The sequence below is a fragment of the Vulpes lagopus genome, chromosome 2 (assembly GCF_018345385.1).
Source record: "Vulpes lagopus strain Blue_001 chromosome 2, ASM1834538v1, whole genome shotgun sequence".
Taxonomy (NCBI): Eukaryota; Metazoa; Chordata; class Mammalia; order Carnivora; family Canidae; genus Vulpes; species Vulpes lagopus.
In genome coordinates, this window is record NC_054825.1 from 72,276,115 (window position 1) to 72,295,654 (window position 19,540).

The following is a 19,540-nucleotide window of genomic DNA, read 5'->3' on the forward strand; positions in this document are numbered from 1 at the left end:
TGAGACAAAATGTGATCAATTCACTGAAGCTGGCCCCAAATGCCCTTCTTCATCTTAAGATCTACCTCTAATCCCTGGAAGATCCCAGAGCTTAGCAAGGGAAACAGGAATATACAGGTATTAGCCTTCTCTGATTCTCTTTCAGCCCACCCCTCGCCCTTCCCTGCCAGGCTAGGGGCCCTTACCGGGCATAGAGCTCCTCCCAGGTGGACCGCACAGGCTCCTCAGCAGAGAGCGCCTCCCCTGTCCCGCTCTGTAGCACCTGCAGCAGGGCATCTGCCTCCCCAAAACCGTGGTGCAGTTTCGCTTCTGTGAGCTCCATGCTGAGAGAGAGGTTCTGGGCCCCCACTTGTAGGGGGATCTGCTCCCTCTGCGACCAGTGAGGACCCTGGCTCTGGTCATCAGGAGGTTGTAGGGGCTTCTGACCCTGCTCTCCAGAGCTAAGATCACATCTGGGCCCCAGTGACTCCATCAAGCCTAGCCCCACAGGGGAGCCATCCTGAACCCCACACCAATGAGTATATCTGTCATGCACTGGGAAGTCCCTCAGGCTGTGATGCTGGGGCTCAGGGGCCACGCACACCTGGGAACCAGAGCACAGCAACATCTCAGTTTGGCAGGCCTCGGTTGGGCCCAAAGCAGAACCCTGGAGCCCTGTGGACAGGGCTCTGTGGACAGAGCCCTCAGTCAACCCAGAGACAGGGCAAGGGATGAGGGGCTGGAGGTCTTCCCTTGAAGACAAAAAATCCAGAGTGGGTTGTGGCTCCACTGGAGATGCTGAACTCTCATCCCCGTGTTCTGTCTTGCTCTGCCATCGACTTGGCCCCCTACTGCTCACTGGGTCACACTCCAAGGGAGCCAGGTCATCGGGCACAAGGCCATTGGCCAGCCTCTGGCTCCGGCTCCTCAGTGAGGGTGGTGGCAGTCCACTTTGGATCAAGGTGGTGGTCCTGGGCTGAAGCTGCTGAGGCGGCTGCTCTAACAAACAAGCTTGGAGTTTCGGGCTCTGCGGTAGGCTATCTGGGGAGCTTATCTTGAGGAATGACCTGCCATCACTCCTTTCTAAGGGACTTCTGCCTTCCCCACATAGAGCCCCCACTCTCTGGGAGCCACCTGACTCATCAGTAGTTTGAGAATTATTAACCACTGGAAGCCTAGAGGTGTCAAGGAGAAGGTCTGGGCTGGAGACAAGCTTCTGGTGGCCTTCAGGAGGACAAGCTGAGGGGACTGTGAGAGATAAAGAGTCTGTGGGGAACCCCAACCTCTGGGTGCTGGCACTAAGTGTGAGGATTGGGGAGGAGGCTCTGTCCACCAACAATGTACCAATGGTGCCCAGCCCCGTCTCGACCTGAGGATCCCTGACAGACTCTGCAGCACTGAGGCAGGGCTCTGGGGATTGGGAGCTGCTGAGGCTAGGGCTGCCAATGGCCAGGCAGGAGGGCACCTCTGGCTGGGAGCTGGGAGGCAGGGAGGCATCCGGAAAGGCCTGGGGGCTCACAGAAGGGAGGTTCTGCCCAAAGTGGGCTTTCTGAAATCTTACGTGGGATGTGGGTGCTGGAAGGCTCTGGGGCCTGCAGTGGGTACTTTCTTCCTGAAGTTCTGAGGGCCTTGCCATTTTAGATGTCATTTCCTCTGTCTGTCTCTTCTGAAGGTTATGCGTGACACGTCCCCGTTCTTGAGGGAACATGATGGGAATATCTGAGCCCAGCACTTCAAGGACCCCACTGACCTCCTGAGGGCCGGCCTCTGGGGCCTGGAGGTGCAGGGGTGGAAAGGCCAGGTCAGTTTGGATGCCCTTGTCCATGGTGGTCTGAGTATAGCCATCTATCATAAGGGCCTGGGTCACTTGATCTGGGGTCTCCCTCTTGACGTTCTGCTCCTTTTCAGCCACACTTGGCTGAGAGAGACTCCCCAACAGCTCTGAGGTACTGTGCAGCAGCTGTGAGAGGTGGAGAGAGAGATTATGCATGCTAGTCCAGGAGACCAGACCAGAAACTGGCACTGCACTGGTTTCTGGCTGAGCAGAGATGTCGGTGGAGCTCCAGTGGAGACTGCACCCCAGGGTCTGTGTGCCCTGCTCCAAGGTGTTTATCCTGGACTGTCCCACAGGGCCACCCACCTCTGACGGATACAGCAGCATAATCTCATCTACTGGACTTGCCGCACTTCCTTCAGCCAAGAGAGGATCATTCCTCAGACAGCCTGCTACATCAGGGGTGTCCCAGAACTGGGCTCTCTTGTCAGCACCCTTACTGGTGGTTGCTCCTTCAGGGCTGTTCAGGATGTGGAGGTTCCCCAAGGCAAATGAGGAACCCCATAGTTCCCAGGCCTCACATGAACCCTGGGCATTTCCAATACTGCTGTGTGTGCTCGACAGGTCCCGTGCATTGGCATGGGTGCTGAGGTGGGAGTACAGTGGAGAGTTCTGATGTTCTAGGCCCTTGTCCATGCTTGAACAACCCACTTTGTTTGATGGTATCAGGCCCTGGGGTGTCTGGCCACAGGAGACATCTAATGCACTGCCAAACACATACTGCTTCCAGCCAATCTGCACAGGCCTCTCTGGATGGGAGGAGCGGATGTAGGGATTGATGTCACTGGAGTCAAAGTATAACATTTTTTTGTCTGCCTCGGAGTGCCACTTTTCAGGCCTCGCCTGGCTACCTGGTCTCTCCAGATTTTCCTGCCAGGACTCTTCCAGGGTCCTGGATGTCCAGCTGGCCATGAAATCAGGGGTTGGCATGCAAGAAAGAGCTGATGACCTTGGGTAAGGAGGGGTAGTAGGTTTCAGGGGCCAGTGATTATCAGTGCTATTGTCCACGTTAGATGAGGCTTTCTGACTGCAGCCCTCAGCTTTCAGAGATGTTCTCACTGCTGACTCATCTGAGAAATAGTCCCTGCGATGTGGAGACCACAATCTGTTAGGCTCCTGTATATCTTCATCTGTGGGGGAAGGGGGCTCCACAGACAAATTCAGCTCCTGAAGAGACCGGGAAGAGCTGACCACGGAGAACTGTGGTCTGGGGGAGGACCTGGAGTGTTTGGGGCCAGAGAAGACTGCAATCACAGGAAGTGAGCACCTGTGGTGGGGAGCTGGCTGCTCCCTGCCAGAGGCAGGCAGGTCAGGGCTCTGGGGTGTGAGCCGTGGGGCTCCACTTTGTCCCAAAGGCATGGCAGCTGAATCTTCGAAGCCTGTCAAGAACATCTTAGACACAAAGGACTTGGCTGTAGATGCCTCCTCCGTGCCTGCATCTCTAATCTGACAGCCATCCAAGCCACCTTCATGGGAAGGTTGAGAACTCCTGTCTCGGGCAGGCTCTTTACTACCACTCAAAGCCTGGTCTCTCTGCTGATCCTCCTCCTCCCAGGGACCATCAGCTTGGTGCCTGGAGATGTGTTTTAACTTTGCTACAAACTTAGCTTGGGGACCCAAGCCACTGTGATCTCTGAATTCAGTGGAAAGTTGTGGCTTTTCTGGAAGGCACTGGATTACATTTCCTAAACATCCATGCTGTGGTTCCCCCGGAAGCTCACTCTCAACAGATCCTTCACTTAAATTCAGGGTGTGTGGTCTCTCTGCTGTTAAAGGTCGTTCTGGCTTGGTTTGAGACTCTTGTGTATTCTGGCCACCTACAGAGCTGCCCTGAAACTTCCTCAGTGGCTCAGAGCACATGTCTGCAGAGGAAAAGGCAGTCTCAAGCTCTGTGCTGGGTTTCTTCTCAGCCACCTCTTTCTCAGGATCCTCTACTGACCTTGAGCTTCCATCAGCCACTGAGTGGCTCAGTGAACTTGTCCTCATACCAGGGGCAGAAGGGGAGCTGACTCCTTGAACCAGAGATAGGACAGCAGCAGAAGCAGAAGGCTCCTGAATGCTGCTGTCTGTTGGCCCAAATTCTCTATGAATGCCCTTGGGCTCAAGGCCAGGTGCCAAGAGCCCTTCAACTTCCCTGGAACAGCTTTCTCCTCTCTCATCCATTCCACTGATTCTGGAAGGCATTATGCAGGGTGGCTGGAGAGTGTGGAGGGCAGCCTTGGAACTCTCTTTTCCCAAGTCACCATCTCTATAACCCGGTAAAGTGGAGGGTGGGGAGAAAGAGATAAGAGAAGCAATGGGTTGAGGATTGCACAAATGGCAAGGAGTTGTTCTGCTGTCTTCCTGCCCCCTAGATAGACTAAGAGTCCTGCTGTGTTCAATGTTCCCTAAGAAGACAACACAGTATGAAGCTTCCCATGGGCATCTGCACTGGGCTTCTTCCTGAACTCCCCCAGGACTTGGGCTAGGTCTTTGATCTGGCAATGAAGTCAGCCTAGGATGTTTGCTGCCACCATGGCAGGCTTCCGCCAGCCCACAGCCAACACTCTCCTTCCTCTTCACACACTGCTGTGAGGGAGCTTCCAGTTCAACCCTTCTCAGAGCTCTAGGCAGGTTGGTACCCTGTTTGGGACTTGCCCTCCCTTCTTCTAAGCCAGTGAAAGCCTCAAGGCATGGAGCATAGTCTTGGATACACCCTGAAAGGCTGACAGAATTCTGAACATCACAGGTCACAAGCTGACTTTCAAAACAGGTTGTTTTTCCTCCATGTGCAGCCACTAAGACATTACCTGAACTTCCTCCACAAGTGGTATCTAGAATTCTAGGTTCTTGATGTGCTGGGCTGCTCTCCTGACCACCAGGGAGCATGGCCTCTATAGTCGCCCGCAGAGCTGACTGGCTTCCCCTGTGAGGAATCATGCCAGGGTCATTCAGAGGGGTCCAAGAAGATAAGGCAGCCACTAATTTCTCTGGTATTTCCCTCCTGTCCTCTACAGCTATTGAAGGAAAATTGCCTGAGCTCTCAGGATCAGCAGAGGAAGGTGTTGTGGTTGCTTTTTTCTTTTTCTCTATGATTCCAGAAGAACTAGAGTGACATACCAACTGTTCACCGGCTCCCAGAAAAAGTCTCAATTCTCCAGAACAATAGCTTTTTCCTAGAGTTGGGGCTACATGGGAGGAAATCTGTGAGGTAGGCTGTGGGACTATGTGAGTCTCTGTGCTGGGCAGATGTTGAAAGCTGTCTGCAGGGAGGGGTGTGGCCTGAGAAACTTTCCTCTCATTAGTCAATAGATGTCCTGGTTCAGCAGAGAGAGAAGCTACATGAAATCTTTGTGCTTCAGCCTCATTTCTGGTCCTGTCTGACAACGAATGGTCAGTGACCCCTGAAGAACATTCAGATCCTAGTAAAGTCTCATAGTATGGAAGAATTTTGCCTCCAGCCCCCAAGTCATGAAGCTGCTTTCCCTGGGCTTGTGCTTGTGTGATCTCTTCCAACACACCCAAGTCCATGGATGTATGAGCACAGCGCTCTGGGTGAGGCATCCTTGGCAGGGACACAGGTGCTGAGAATGTACCACTAGGAAGATGGAGATCCTCAGCCTCCTCCGCAGGACAGCCTTGACTGTTACCCTCTTCTAAGAGGCAGCTGGCCTTCTTTTCAAGTGGGCTAGAGGCCCTGTTCAGGGAAGTGGCTCTTTCTGTTCCTCTCTGTACAGCTGCCTCAGCTTCAGAAGCAAAACCATCTCTGGAACTCAAGCCCATCAAGATGCTTCTGAGGTCCCCTCCTTGGTCTTGGGTACTTGCTGATCTCTTGCCCTCTGCCCCCAGGGGAATGTTCTCTGACACACAGAATTGACCATGAGATCCCATGGACATGGATATCACAGACCCACACCAAGCAGAGTGTGCCGAGGAGGAGCCCTCTCTAATAGTTCCCTGAGGGCTATGGCTTCGGGGCTCGCCACACAGGTCCTGACTTTCTGCTCCAGTTACCAAGGGACTGTTAGGTATTTTCAATATTGTGGGATCCAGTACATAGTCAACTGAAGAGATGCCTACAGAATCGCGTGCATGAAGACAGTCTCTTGGCAGCCTTGGAGAATTCAAGGGCAAGGAACTATGCAGGTTTCCGTGAGGAGCCTCAGAGAAATCTGGCTGGCTCAGCAATGGACCAATCTCCTGGCTGGAAGATGTGCCGATACAGCGCTGGCTTGGGCTAGGAAGTTGCTGAATCAGTGAAACCACTGTATTTTCCTCTTGTAGGTTCCCTCCGCTTCGCACAGCCATTTCTTCAACTCTATCTTGAACTTTAGGCTCCTCTTGTTTAGAACTACTTATACACTTGGCAACTTGGGTTTCCCAAAAATCTTTCACGGTTTCCAGTTCCTCAAGACTTCCCAAGCCACAAGGCTGCCTTGTGTGGGGGCTTGCAGATGCATTCTCTGCCTCACTCTCCTTCTCAGAAGACATCTTGGGGCTGGGCTGCAGTGGCAGAGCACTAGCCAGTGCTTTGGTTCTTGGATTAGCACAAGTGTCTGTGAACTCTCTACAAACTGTACATGTTCTTACATAATCACAAGTGTCCCTGGAGGATCTGTTTAATACAGCTGGGCAAGTGTCCTCTTTTGCAAACTTAGTGTCTTGTATACATTCCCTTGACCTGAAGGGGCTCAAGGTGATTTTCTGGGCCTGGAGACCTTCCCCAGTGCTACTGTCAACCTCCATTTCTCTAGCTTCACTATCCCTAAAGGTAACGTCATCCGTCTGTTTTGGAGAAGATGGCTGATCCTTCAAAGACACGTAGTTTCCAAAGCTGCTTGGCTTCAGGACATAGTCAGCCATCTCTTGGTCCCTCTGGTCCCAGAACACAAACTCCTTACCGACTCCCAGTGTTTGGGAAGCAGATAGCTGCTTATTCTGCTTGGATTCAATTTCCAAGATGCCATCTTCCAGCTGCATTACACTCCTAATTAGCCTGGCCATTTCATCACCACTGTTAACTCTTTTATTCTGTTTCTTTCCAGAAGGTTCTTCTTTGGGGCTTAACATTTCTTCTGACCTTCTGGGGCCTTTGGATTCATTCAGGTTTTTTTCCTGAGAGCATGTAACTGACTGGAATCTTTCATATATAGACTCTGTCTTTGGATGCTTAAACTCTTTTGAGCTATCTTTGGGATGGAAAGCTTTCCCAAGAAGCCCAGATTCATTTTTCCTCTCACCCTTGTGGGCTGGACTCTCATCTGGGGCCATTACCTTTGGACCACTTACTCTATGATGTACTGATCTGGACTGCAAAGAAATAGCAGTTTCCCCCAGCATATCCTTGTCAAGGGCTAAATTGATGGTTTCATAGATGAAATCAGACCTGGCCCCAGAAGGAAACTGTCTGTTCATATCAAAGGCCTGGGTCTGTCTTAGAACTACACTGTGATCCTGCTCTTCTTCCCCATCTGCCTCAGACTCACAAACAAGGAGAGGCTTCCTAGACCTAGAATGGCTTGAGCAAACATTGCAACAGGACTGTACAGTGGCCTTTTCTCTCTCCTTAAGTGTTGAAAGATTGTGATTATTTAAAATTCCAACTTGATTTTCAAGTTCACATACTTTTGTGCGAGTAGATGAAAGAAAATGTTTGTTCTGAGCAACAAAAAAATAAACTGAATTATGGCTTTCTTCTTCAATGTTTCCAGGGCACTTCCCTCTTTCTCTGCTAACTTCCCTGGTGTTCAGATCAACTGGCCTCCCCGCTGTGACCTGTTGAGATGAGGCAGTCTTAGAATTCTGGTTTTGTAACAGCACTGGCAAATTATTCTTAAAATAAATATTTTGGAGAACTTGGTGGTCATGACCAAAGCCCCAGGCTTCTCTGGGGGGTGGGGAAGGCACTCTTGATTCTCTGCAAGCCGGGATCTCTAAGGCAGTTTCTGTCAGGGCATCCCGGCTTTTGGTCACATAGAATGTCTCCAAGGGAGGTGGCTGCAAGGAAGATGGGAGTGGATTCCAGGCACCAGGGTGGGGGTGCATCTTTGGACCTGACAGAAATGCAAACGAAACACTTGGGTGCCTTCTAACCACTTCCCTGGAGCTTTCCTGATAGTCTACCTTCTCTTCCTGCAGGGGTGGGTAGCCGGGGTGACTTAACTGCCCCTCCTGGGCTGCACTATTCTTCCTGAGAGGAGCCCAGCCCTGGGGCCAGTGGTTTTCTTTACTGACTATGGTTACATTACTGTGACAAGGGCTTTTCAAGAAAAAACATTCATCAGAGGAACTCATCCTCTGAGGCTTTCCACTACTCTGAGAAGACTCTTCCAAGTTGTTCTGCTTGACTTGACATACTTCTCTCATGGAATTTGCCATCTTGCTCTCTGCTGCAAAGACTGGTACAACATTTGTAGTTCCAGAAGTCAATGATTCTACATCTGCTGAGTAAGTTCCACTATGACTCACCTCTTTCTCTCTAATTGTAAAGAAATCTGAAGTACCTTCTAGCTCTGCACTCAAACTGTCCTGTTCTTTCTCTGCTCTCAAACACTGAATTTTGGATAAATGGACAGGAAAGTTGCTGAAATCCAGACTGCTAGATACCCCAGAACCAACTGGCAACAGCGTATCTGTTTCTTTGCCAGAACTTTGTGTCAAGGAAGCAGAGTCTTCCTCGAGGGAGGAGAAAGTTGGCCTGGGTTCTCTTATAGCCTCCAACACGGGATGGGACAGTTCAAGGAGGTACTTTTGCTGAAGGGCAGCCCAGTCCCTCTCGTGGGCACTGCCTACATGAGTGAATGAGGCAGCAGAGGCAGCCAAAACACTTGACACACTGGAGTTGTTGGATGCTTCAGAGTTGCCTTCCTGGGCTGTGTCAGGGATACCTCTGGCCTGGAAGATGCCAGCAACTCGTGGCTGAAGAAGCCTATAAGACCCCCAAAATGATAGCCTGGATGTATCAGAAGCAGGGGTTGTGCTTCTGATACCTCTTACACAGCAGGGCAGCTCAGTACCACCTTGGGGTAGTTTGGAGGTATAGGGCAGGAGTATTTCTGCCTCTGATGGGTTTAGTTCTTCCATATTTTGCCCATGTCCAGGCCTCTCCCAACCATGGGGCTGAGATTCCTGGACATCAGGACTTGGACATAAAGAACCCACTATTCCTGAGGGGCTACTGGAATTTATCTTAGAGTCACAGGAAAACCAGGAATCCATGGACAACAGAGGACTCCCTCTTGAAAGCTGCAGGCCTTGGAGCATGTTTGCCTGTTCAGAGGAGCTTGCCTCTACCTCTGACTCAGGTTGCTCACAGGGGGGTTGGGGCGGGGGACCAAGGTAAAATGAACTGCTCATTGGCAGGATGGCATCCAGCCTGGCTACCATTTCATTGCTGATGGGACCAAGTCTACACATTGCCTCCTGTTCCACTATGGGCAGACTGGAGGTCTGTAGGTGCCAAAAAGTCTCTGTGGGCATCTCGTCAGCTGAACTGAAGAAACCCTCTGCTTGCTGTTCTTCCCTCAGCTCCTCCTTGGCATCAATCAGGCTATCCAGGGAAAAGCTCCTGTGAGTTTGGGTGAATAGTCCACTGTTTGAGGATGTGGTAAAGCCCCTCACAGAGGCCATAACTCTGGTCCTGGGGTGGCCATGACCACTGGGGAGGTAACTGCTCCCTGGGTTGTCTGGTGGGCTTTCATACCCCTTTTCAGCCAGCGAGTCCTCAGATATTTGGCTGTCATCACTTTCAGAATTCTCTGGCTCTGGAAGACCCTGTTCCTTCCCCTGGGGGTCCTCTGGCTTCAGTGGCTCCATTAGGGCTTTGGCATAGACACAGGAGAGAGAATCCACTGAGTACCTGCTATTTGTATCAGATAAGTCCCCATTTCTATCTCTTATATGATCAACTCTTGGGCTGGAATCTGTGAGTGAGGATGTGGAATCTGGGTCTCCCACGTGGTATTGCCTCCTCAATGGGCTGCCATGAGGCAAACAAGAGGACTTTTTTACAATGTCTTTGACCAGCACCCTCTGCTGCCTTTTTGATGCCCTGCTTTGAGAAGGTGGTTTGGATTCCACCCAGAAAATCTCGGCTGCCTTTCCATGCCCAGATGCCTGTTTGGGTCCACAGGGATGTGAGGAACTGCAACAGGCTCCTTTAGCAGTCTTGTGGGTTCCAAGGTTCTCTTTTTTTTGCCACTCAGCTTGTGTGTGGTCAGAGTCTGCTAGTCCCCTACCCCACCTGATATAGGTGGAGGGAGTGAGTGCAACTGGCTTATCCCTTGGCTTTAGCTTGTTAACTGAATGATCCAGAGATGCTAAGCTCTGAGACACCATCCGACAGGGCTGCTTACCCGCTCTTTCCATTTCCTGGATGCTGGCAGACTCAGAACTCACAGTGAGGCAGGTGCCTGAGACTGAGGTTCCTTTCCTTGCCAAGCCCCCCCTGGCAGTGCAGAGAGGCCCCCTGCCTGAAGAACAGTGGGCATTCTTACTGAAGTGTCCTGTCCTTGGAGGGTAAGCAGCAGCCTGGGGGAAATACTCTTCTGATGGAATTTTCTCTGATATTTGGTCAGTAGGGTCAGGCATGGTGGAGGGATCCCGATTCAGGAAAATACTGTGGAGACAAGGAAAACCATTTCAGGAAAGTAATAGGTCCCTATTTTCTGCTCACAGAGGGAATGTGAAGTTCTGCTTAGTTTGCTCTAAAAAAGGTTGACGAGAACTAGGTCAATGTCACTGTTCTCTCTAGTCTTTGAGGTCAGAGAAAAGCTCTACAGGTACAAAAAGGAACTGTGGACTACAATCCTGGTATCAGAGAGGCCCAGGTACACTCTGCTGTTCAATTTATTTATCTTATAAAAAGACTGAACTGAATCTGAATCTAATTATGATTTTAGGGAAAACTTCCACTTAATAGGCCGTATGAGGAGTAGAGAAACAATCTAAATGACACCACAAGGAATCAAACAGGCAAATCTATAAGTGGCATATTCTACAGAACTGATCCACTTTTAACAAATCAATGATAAGAAGAAATAAAAATGAAACAAAAGTACTATTAAAAGGAACTGAAAAAATATAACTACACACAGTGTGTGAATCCTACTTGGATCTTAATTTGAACAACTGTAAATAGGTATTTCTGAGGCAATCAGAGAAATTTGATATGGCCTAGGTTTTAGATTATAGTGAATAACTGATCTTAATTTTGTTAGGTGAATAGTGACAATGTGGTTATAAGAAAAGTCCTTATTTTTTTAGAAGTGTATACTTGATACAGGATTGAAATGACATGATATCTGGGAGTTGCTTTAAAAATACTTCATCAGAAAAAGGAAGGAAAAGAGATTAAAGTAAGCATGGTAAATCTTTGTAACTGCTGAATGTGGGAGCTAGCCATACTATTCTCTCAACTTAGTTTATGTTTGAAAAATTTTAATAAAAAATTTTTTTAAAAGCCTGCCTCGTAGAGAGGTAAGCGAACAGAACCAGCAGACATGCTCTACATACTATTAGCAAGGCCCTGGGCTAGGCCTAGAGGATATAAAGAAGCAGACACAGTCCCCTGCTTCATCCTCACTTTGACTAAATGCGAGGAGTAAAGGAGAAAAAAAACAAGGATGATCCCAATTGGACCAAGGTCAAAGGAACACTGGTTCCATTACTCACTCACCAGTTGGAAGGTAGAGTCAGGAAGCTCACATAAGGTGTCAGGACAGGCAGGAGGGAGAGACAGGAAGAGTGTGGGAACAACATCAGGCATGAGGAGGGATGAGATGGAGGTGGTGACAGAACAAACACAAGGAAATGTATGTGGATAGCCAGGATCTAAAGAGCAGGTGAAAAATGAGGTTGAGAGTCTCACTTGGAAATTACCAAAGCAGTAAGGGTTGCCACTCAGAATGGGAGAAGGTAAAAGCCAGAGTCTTAGAAGATCTCACCTACAGAGAAAGAAGAGCAGTCAGAAGAGGGAAAAAGTGGTCAGGAAGAGAGGAGTAAGCAAATCTTTCCATTTCACATATTGGGAAACTGAAGCTCTGGGAAGTAAAGAACACTGCCTGGGCAAGAAGGCCGTAAACTTCAATGATTCCAGGTGACCGCTGGCTGTACCTGTGTAGCTGGGGAAAGTACCAGCTGTAGAGCCCTCGGAGGCTCAAAGAACTGCAACCTGGCAGTCGGCTTCTATGTTGAGGTCCTGGGAGCATGGCATCAGTGCTGGGTACCCAGTATGGGGGCTTTTGGGTGCGGTCATCCTGGAGCCAACACGATGCTTTGGATGGCTCCAGTCCCTTCTGGGACTCCAGTAGCCTCTGCTTCTTGATTCTCTCTAGCTGGAAGGAGGCCTTTCTTCGCCGGATGTCCCGCTGTGCCACCCGAAGTGCGTTCCTGCACCCAAGCCGCAGTCTCACTTCCCTCTTCTGGCTTCGGACCAGTGAGGATAGCTGAGTCTCAGAATCTGTCTGAAGCCAAGCACCAGATGGCACACAGGCCTTGAGTTCTTTCTCTGCTATGTGGTCTTGCTGCTGCAAACCGGTCAGCCAGATCTCATCTCCGAGCAGCCACTGCTTGTCTGGGAACCAAACACACCCTGAGAGAAGGTCAGCACCTCCCTCCCTGCCCTTGTGGCCTAGATTCAGACATCTCTGGCTGTGGTTGGACATGAATGGAGGGGAAGTGCTGGCCAGAGGTGATATGGTAGGATGAAAGCTACTGGGCCTCCTTACCACAGGGCTAGAGAAGGAAGCCCCCAGGCCTTAGCACATGCTGGGGCAGGCAGCAAAGCATGGATAAATATGCACGTGAAGAGAGAGCAGAGGGTCCATCACTCTGAGGGGCAATAAGGAAGGTAGCTTCCCCTTATTCTTGCTTCCAGCCCCTTATAAGAACCTCTGGTTTCTAAAAGAGGGGAAAGAACACCTAATACCAAAGATTCCATCATATCACAAAGAAAACAAAGGAGAGAATATAGAGGGATATGGAAGCATGAAGATGAAGAGATGAGAAAGTGAAGCAGACACGGTGAGCACTGGGCACCTACTGTCTTTAATTTGCCGGCTGATGTGCGCCTGGTCCAACTCCAGGTCCTGTTTGGCTCTAATCTGTCCCGCTAGGATTCGCTGTCTCAAATCCCCCACGTAGTGCGGCTGCTGAATCTGGGCCCTGTGGGGTGCCTCTCCAGCCCTCAGTGGCTGGTGGTCCTCGTCACTCTGCTCTTCCAGCACTCTCCTATCACAGAGGGGCTGGGGTTACCCAAGGGAAATGCAAACCCAGTTCAGGACAAACCGGTGGCAGTCTTAAGCCTTTCTGAGAGCCCCAAATTCAACAAGGCAGAGAGGGCTTTCAAATTCTGGCAACTTGGGACACATAAGCATGCTGTCACAGGCAGCTCATGATGTCACAGTATGGGAGGGGAGAAGTGTCCTTAGACTAGCATATTCTTAGACTGTGAGTTTACCAGAAACACAGGTTCATTCTGGTTAAGGAAAATGACCAGAGAGGATGAAAAGCAGCTTTAAAAAACACAAACATTTTAGCTAAATCAAGAAGCATTGTCCTCTATAAAATAAAAAGGTATCTGCTTAAAACCTGCTGGAAACAGAGTACAGCAGAAGCTCCAACAAACATTAGGTAGTGGAAACTCCTACATATTCAGACATTATGATTGCATCTCCATTTTTTGAAACAGAAATCTTCTGTGACCTGGGAGTAGAAGACAGTTAATCTAGAGGAGAGAGAATTTGTGTGTGTAGCAGAAGAACCCAAGGAGAGCTGGTCTCCACTAGAGGACAGTTCTCAGTGAATGAGCCCAACAATAGGGTTCAAGAGTTTTAGATGCTACCATAACTTTTAGAGATATACATGAAGTACTTACTGGTGAAACTGTCTGGGATCTATTTAGATCCAGGTTAGAGAGAACAGGGGAGAGTGGAAAGGGAGTGGGGATATAAATGAAACAAGATTAGCTATGACTTGATCACTGGTTGTATATTTGGAACTATCCATAACACAAAATTTAAAAAGAATTCTAGATTGCAGTCATGCTTTATTCTACCATCAGGTTCTTGTGTGGCCATGGATGAATTAGAGCCATCCTCTGAAGCCTGATAGCTTCTACCTGCATGGCTTTTCCTTTGGTCACACATGGCCTCCTATGCAAGGACCTCACAGCAGGGTCTCTCTATCCCTGTCATTCAGGTTCCTAAAGGAGGCAACTGCATGGGCATTCCAGGATGGTAGAAGTAGGAAGTGGCTGGAGAGATTGGGAGCTGCTGAGGGCTAATAAAAAAAGCTCCAAAAAAAAAAAAAAAAAAAAAAAAAAAAAAAAAGCTCCAGTCTGCCTTCCTTTAGCCCGCATTCCAGTCCCAGGATCCCATGACTCTTTACGTCCCACTTAATAACTTGACACTAGACAGCCTGAACAGTAGTACTTTAGGGGGTTCAATTTGGCTTAAATTTACTACTTTACAAAGGCAGAATGAAATCACAGAGGGTGTATCAAAGCAGAGGTCCATAAACTATAGCCTATGGACCAAATGTGGTTCACTGTCTGTTTTTGTAAATAAAGTGTTATTGAACACTCATTTACTTATGTATTATCCAGGCTGCTCGAGTAGCTACAGCAAAGACTGTATAGCCCACAAATCCTAAAATACTATCTGGTCCTTTACAGAAAGTTTGCTGCCTCTGTCTTAAAGGAAAGGATGATTTCTTTATGCAACCTTAAGAGGAGAATGAAGGATGAATGGGGAGGTTGGAGAGTGTGGGTAAGAGGTGACACAATAGCAATCTCTTCCATAGGAAGGCTATGAGGTGCCTCAACTTACAATGGGTCCAAGGACTTAGGCCCAGATACTTGAGCGAGTATGATCTGGGGAAGACTGATGCTGACCGCTATGAGCAAAAGGCAAAATACACACACTGGAATGTACCAGAAAGAGGGAAAGCACCCTCTGTCACATGTGAGGCAAAAGGCTAGGGACAGCAATTAGAACAGAAACTCAGTTAACACCACACAGATAGAAAAAGCCATTAATAGGAAACTATATATACATATATATAGTTTGCATTGCTAATCCAAATTTTGTCTGACCACAGATATGGCTGAATTACAAACATGACTGTCAAAGGGTCTTAGACAAACCAAGCTAAAGCCCAGACTATCAGATGCAAAGAGCAAGAAGGGTATCTGTATTCTTAATTCCCAGAGAGTATTCACAGCTTCCTTCTCTCCCTGTCTCCCAACCCTCAGATTCACAATTTGCTTCTCCACAGGAGAGGATTCCCTCTACTCTTCCCCCAGCAGCTAGCCAGTTTCTGCAGATCCAATGCAGCTTCCTGAACAGTACCAAGATCTGCACGGGGAAGCTGTCTGGTATGATCACGATAGACCCAGCACATTCACCTGAGATGCCACATGCCATCAGACTGAAAAATGGCTCCTCTGCTAAACACATCATTCATCTCCCAGAAAGCAGGTGGAAAAAAAAAATACCAACCTTATGTTACATATCTGGGTCGATTACTTCTGGCAAGTCTTCAGTTACCTGCCAGCCAAGGACCTCTGTCTCTATCAGATGACTACCTTTCATCTTGGGTGACTCCAGCATCTCCCCACTGCTGCTTGGTCACCTGCTTGCCAGGACTCCATCATGCCCTCCCCTACTCTCTCTCCTGGCCCTCCCAGCTGCTTCAAGGTCTGACAGCTTCTGTAGCAGAATGCAGCAGTGTGTACTCACTAAGGCAGCAGTGGCAGTGGCAGCAGCAACAGGGTCTCCTAGGCTCTAAGTGCTTAAGGTTAAGCCCCCAAAATTCCAAAGGGGAAAATGCAAAAATTGGTTTTCAAGGACAAACTCCTCTCTGGTCTAGATCACTGCTGCAAAGGGAAAAAAAGAGGCAGGCTGTCCAATTCCTTTGGCTCTGGAGTTAGCTCTAGCTTTGCAGATTCCCTATGAGTGCTCCTTCACAGAGAAAAATGAGGGAAGAAAATTCTAGGCAAGGGGAGGATTCAGAGCTAACTCCACCAGAGCAGATGAGACTCTCATGGAGACACAATCACAAACCCAGTCTGGGAGCCCAGGTGACAACATGGAGATTTCTCCTCTCTCACGGGTTCCTTCCCCAGTCCCTCTGCCCATCACAGGCTTGAGCCCCACACCACTTCCCTTCCAGCAAGGGCTGGCACACAGATGCTAGCTACGGTAGCGGTAGCTACATAGGACCAGCCCAGCCAACAGGCTCCTGGAGCTAGTGCTGAAGAGTGGAGGCAGGGAGTTGGAGAGGCCTTGATTCTCCTATCCCTCTCTGAATGAAAGGGTGCATTCTTGGTGTTACTGAAAGGTCACGTCAGTGCCCATGGGGCTAGAGAGCCCAAGAAGACCTAAAGAGAGCTGGAAAAGACCAGTGTTCTCTGGGGTGGATAGCCCAGCTGGGACAAGGACAAGGTAGGAGGCATGAAAATCAAAGGGAGGTTGTGTGCCCGGGCAGCTTGGCACACAGGCCTCCAGCGGCAGGGCTGGCAGTGTCAAGTAGAGGGAAAAGCACTCCATGTGTACTTGCTTTTTCAGCCCCTATCACAAGGATTTCCTGGAGACAGATGGTAGTATCTTTACTTGGACTTTATTTTTACTTTACTTAGATGTGAACGAACAGACTCAGAGACTCAATAACTTGCCTAAGGCCACACACAGCTTTTACTTCAGAAACTCATGATGTAAGCAGCTTTATCTAACTCCGGTGCAACTCTTCAGTATCACAGCTCATTAAGTTGCAGAGTTGTTCTCCATATACCTGTGAACTCTAGGAAAGAGCTCCTATGTGTCTTCCCATCAAAAACCTGCCCTGAGACGAGGCCTTCTTTCATGACTACACTCTAACAAAACAAAAGCTCCGGCCGCTCCTTAGTCTGCCTTGTCCTTGATACGCTCCACTTATATCATCTCTCCCAGTTTCCCTGTGACCCCACAGAGGCCTCAGTCATGAAACACTGGGGCCATTCTGCCTTAGACCCTGCCTCATCCTTTGGTCCTTAGTAGCCTGCATGTGAGGAACTTGCTGTTGATGCTCCCTCCATCATAGCACCTCTAATCCTACAGCCAATACCCCTCACCACTAAGGTCAGACCCAAGACTGCCATCAGTTGCCAAAAAATGCTCCTGGCCTGAGAAAAGAGCAGCTAGATCCCTCTGAAGGAAAGGGCCATTATAACCCTCCCAGAGCCCCATGCTCATGGTGCTGGGCAGCCTCCCACCACCAGTGGTTTCACAGACCCCGAGTCTCCTGCTGACATTATCTACAGAATGTCCCCAAGTCAGAGGCTGCTTTGACTTACAGGAGGGACACCACTGTTCCCAGTATCAGACCTATGAGACATAGATCTGGGAGGGCATTCTATGTAGAAATGGATCAAGAATGACTATGAAGAAAAGTAGTTGCCACCAATCACATATATGACTTTGACTCCATGCTTCTGTGGTCACAATGCAGGTGAAGTGGGTATGAAAGGGCAGAACCTCAAGATATTTGCATATTGTTCCTGGAGTTTCTGACCCTCTTATGTGTAGTTCAGGACCACTGGCATCGAGAGAAAAAAAAAAAAAGATTCAGTCCCACATTATCTTTAAAAATTTGGAGGAAGCCAATGGTCCTGGAAGTTGTCACACCCTGTGAGACCACATACAGACAGTCTAGAATTTAAAGGGGAATACAGGGAGGTAAGCTCAGAAGCAATTTCAAAGGTATGTAAGATCATGTCACATTCAAATCTTGACAGAGGCAAGTGGTCATATGAAACATCCAGTGATATACTCCTTTCAGTGATGAAGACAGTTGCAATACTGAAGAGGAAATGCATGAGGGCCAAGACTGCTTCCCTAACAACTACAAGCTACACAGCTAGCTCAAGATCTCTCAAACACTTGCACAGGCCTCATTCAGAGCTTTGCTGCTACACTCACCTCCCCTACCCCACTACTCCATGTTGTAATGAACGAAGAAGTAAGAACAATAGGTACCACAGCAAAATGAGCACATGTTTTTCACCTTTTCTTCCAAAGCAAAGGGCTAATACCCAACCGGGAGGTAGTGACATCTCCATCCAAGTCCAACCATTCCAAAGAGCCACTGCCACCGACAGCCTCTCCAACCTAGGAATGAAGAAGAAAAGCAGTGAGATTGCTGTCATCATCTCTACTCCAAGAGGACCAAAGCTCAAACTTGTCCCTCAAAAAAGAGAACCAGGGGGGCAGCCCGGGTGGCTCAGTGGTTTAGCACCGCCTTCAGTCCAGGGTGTGATCCTGGACACCGGGGATCGAGTCTCATGTCAGGCTCCCTGCATGGAGCCTGCTTCTCTCTCTCCCTCTCTCTCTCTGTGTCTCTCATGAATAAATAAATAAAATCTTTAAAAAAAAAAAAAAAAAGGAGAACCAGGGAGGCTGGTAGTCACCTTGAAAACATAGCACACTAACCTGCCTTCTCTGCCGCAGGACAGCGGCCTCTGCCGGGTGGTTGAATCGGAACTTCTGCGCTTTCCCCAGGGTTATGACTGCTCCTGTGGCAAAGACAGATGAGAATTCATCAACAGCTCACATTTTTTATGTTGTTTTTAAAAATATTTACATATATATTTATACATACATATTTTATATATATAAATATTTACTTATTTATTTTCTTTCTGTCTACTTATTTATTTGACAGAGAGAGAGCCAGAGAGCACAAGCAAGGGAAGAGCAGAGAGGGAGGGAGAAACAGACCCCCTGCTGAGCAGGGAGCCTGACCCAGGGCTTGATCTCAGAACCCTGGGATCATGACCTAAGCCTAAGGCAGATGCTTAACTGTCTGAGGCACCCAGGCACCCCCATAGTTCACGTTTTGAGTACATACCATGTGCAGAGCACCTTTCTGGGAGACAAAATCCTGCCCTCAACAAGTTGATAAATTAGGTAAGAGTAATTGGTTATTGCACAGTGTATATACTGAATTAACAAAATGAACAGGAGTTCTACTACTCCAAGGGAAAGCAAAATGGATTCCCTGTGGAATAGTGAGGGAATGTTTCATGGAAGAGTAGGAATCTAAGCTCAGCCTTTGAGGAGAGACAGAATTTGAATAGATCAACAAGAGTAGTAATAGTAATAATGATAATAAGTATTTACTAGGTGCCAAGGACACTGTGAAGATCACATGAACTAACTCATTCAATCCTCACAACAAACCTCTTACTGCTCTTTTACAGATGAGAGAACTGAGGTTCAGGGACTCCCCCCAAGGACACAGAGGTAACAAACATAGGTACAAATTTCAGAGAATCATTCTTTACCCTGGGACCCTGGAATTGGGGCTTCCTTGTTTATGGGAAGAGAGTGGTATTAGGAAATCTTCAGATCTCTGGGTGCAGAGATGTCTGCGGAGAAATGGGACTGGGTGTCCCATCTTTAAAGCCTGCTCCACTAAGCTCTCTGGGTTTGGCCCATGAGAATGGAGTGAGTCCATCACTCATTCTGGCATAAAGAGGGCTACAAGCAGTCTTACCTTGGGTGAGACGACAGGAGGCAGTGACCTCCCGGCCATTGACTGTGCAGCGGGCCCCACGGGCCGGCCGCAGAATGACTACCCCACAGGCACTGGTGATAGTGCAGTGATCTCTCTCAATCCATTGCCCCTGCAGGACTACACAAGAGATGGAGGTTAATGGGGTGGGGAGACAACCCAGAGAAACACCCTTTCTATGAGATCAGAATCCACTCT

General features: G+C 48.8%; 1 protein-coding gene across 3 annotated transcripts in view; it reads right to left on the minus strand.

The window, feature by feature from the left end:
• STARD9 (StAR related lipid transfer domain containing 9) overlaps positions 1-19,540 on the minus strand; it is a 134,013-nt gene that overhangs the window by 19,640 nt on the left and 94,833 nt on the right. For all 3 annotated transcript variants that reach the window (XM_041744225.1, XM_041744224.1, XM_041744226.1), the window contains 6 exons: positions 19,325-19,462; positions 18,259-18,341; positions 17,834-17,937; positions 12,834-13,021; positions 11,906-12,365; positions 186-10,409 (listed from right to left, as the gene is read on the minus strand). In XM_041744225.1, the coding sequence (XP_041600159.1) occupies positions 186-10,409; positions 11,906-12,365; positions 12,834-13,021; positions 17,834-17,937; positions 18,259-18,341; positions 19,325-19,462 (11,197 nt within the window). The remainder of the gene's footprint in view (positions 1-185; positions 10,410-11,905; positions 12,366-12,833; positions 13,022-17,833; positions 17,938-18,258; positions 18,342-19,324; positions 19,463-19,540) is intronic.